This window comes from Limulus polyphemus, unplaced genomic scaffold (assembly GCF_000517525.1).
Source record: "Limulus polyphemus unplaced genomic scaffold, Limulus_polyphemus-2.1.2 Scaffold200166, whole genome shotgun sequence".
Taxonomy (NCBI): domain Eukaryota; kingdom Metazoa; phylum Arthropoda; class Merostomata; order Xiphosura; family Limulidae; genus Limulus; species Limulus polyphemus.
The window spans coordinates 1-1040 of record NW_013865762.1 but is presented as its reverse complement, the minus strand read 5'-3'; the positions used below and the strand labels follow the sequence as shown (position 1 = coordinate 1040).

The following is a 1040-nucleotide window of genomic DNA, read 5'->3' as shown; positions in this document are numbered from 1 at the left end:
GTGGTTTAAAAGTTTGTGGTGTAGCCCACTCTTTACATTATTCATGCTTATTCTGACATGTGGGATTGCAGCTCATCCATAGCAGACAACCTTTATTATTGGGTCTTAGTAAATCCACATGTACTTAATTGAGTGATGATTGACCAGTTCATCGTACAGTGTGATGCTTTGCTCATCTCTTTTAGTCCTCAGGGTTGTCAGGTGTCTATAGAGAATAATGATTGTGTGGATGTTTTTATTTTTGAGTAGAAAAAATTAAAGTGCAAAGAAGTTAATTTGTATGGAAAACCTACATAACAAATGTAGTGTATATTATTACTTCTTTCTTTATCTTCTCATGGTATTTTAGTTTTTGTCAAGATATTGCTAGGTTCAAAATATTGGTAAATTTCACAATTTCTTGTACTTTTGAAACTCAAAGAAGCATTTGAAGTTAGTAAAATAAATATGTATAGAAAAACCAAAATAAGAAGGTGTGTGTGGTCTTGTTTCTCTTCTAAAGTTATGTATATATCAAATAAATAATATTAATTGTATGTTTGTTATTTTGATTTTTGTGTGTATGATATTATATATTAATTTATTTTGATTTTAGATCCAAAGAAGTATGAAAAAATCTTCAGTGGAGATCACCTGAAAGAACATCAGGGTATAAGTACTGGTGACAGGAGTATAAGTGAAAATATTCTGACAAGTGACAAGAAGATACACACTGTGGAGAAACCTTACAGATGTACAGCATGTGGTAGAGGATTTGCACATAAAAGTAATTTGAATAGTCATGAGAAGATACACACTGGGGAAAAGCCATACAGTTGTGCAGTTTGCGGCAAAGGATTTTTGAGTAAAAATGGTCTAAACATTCATGAGAAGATACACACTGGGGAGAAGCCATACAGTTGTTTAGTATGTGGAAAACAGTTTGTATGTAAAAGTAACTTGAAGAAACATGAGCAGATGCACATTGAGGAGAAACCATATAGTTGTGTAGTATGTAGCAAAAGATTTTTAAGCTACAATGGTCTACAAATTCATGAAAA

At 32.0% G+C, this 1040-nt stretch overlaps 1 protein-coding gene across 1 annotated transcript; it reads left to right on the top strand.

Annotated features, from left to right (window-relative positions):
• Window positions 1-595: 595 nt before the first annotated feature.
• LOC106477987 (gastrula zinc finger protein XlCGF49.1-like) lies at window positions 596-990 on the top strand (the record flags this gene model as incomplete). The annotated part of the gene is made up of 1 exon (XM_013938493.1): window positions 596-990. A coding segment is annotated over one exon (395 nt), but the record flags the coding sequence as incomplete, so codon positions are not given.
• Window positions 991-1040: the final 50 nt, after the last annotated feature.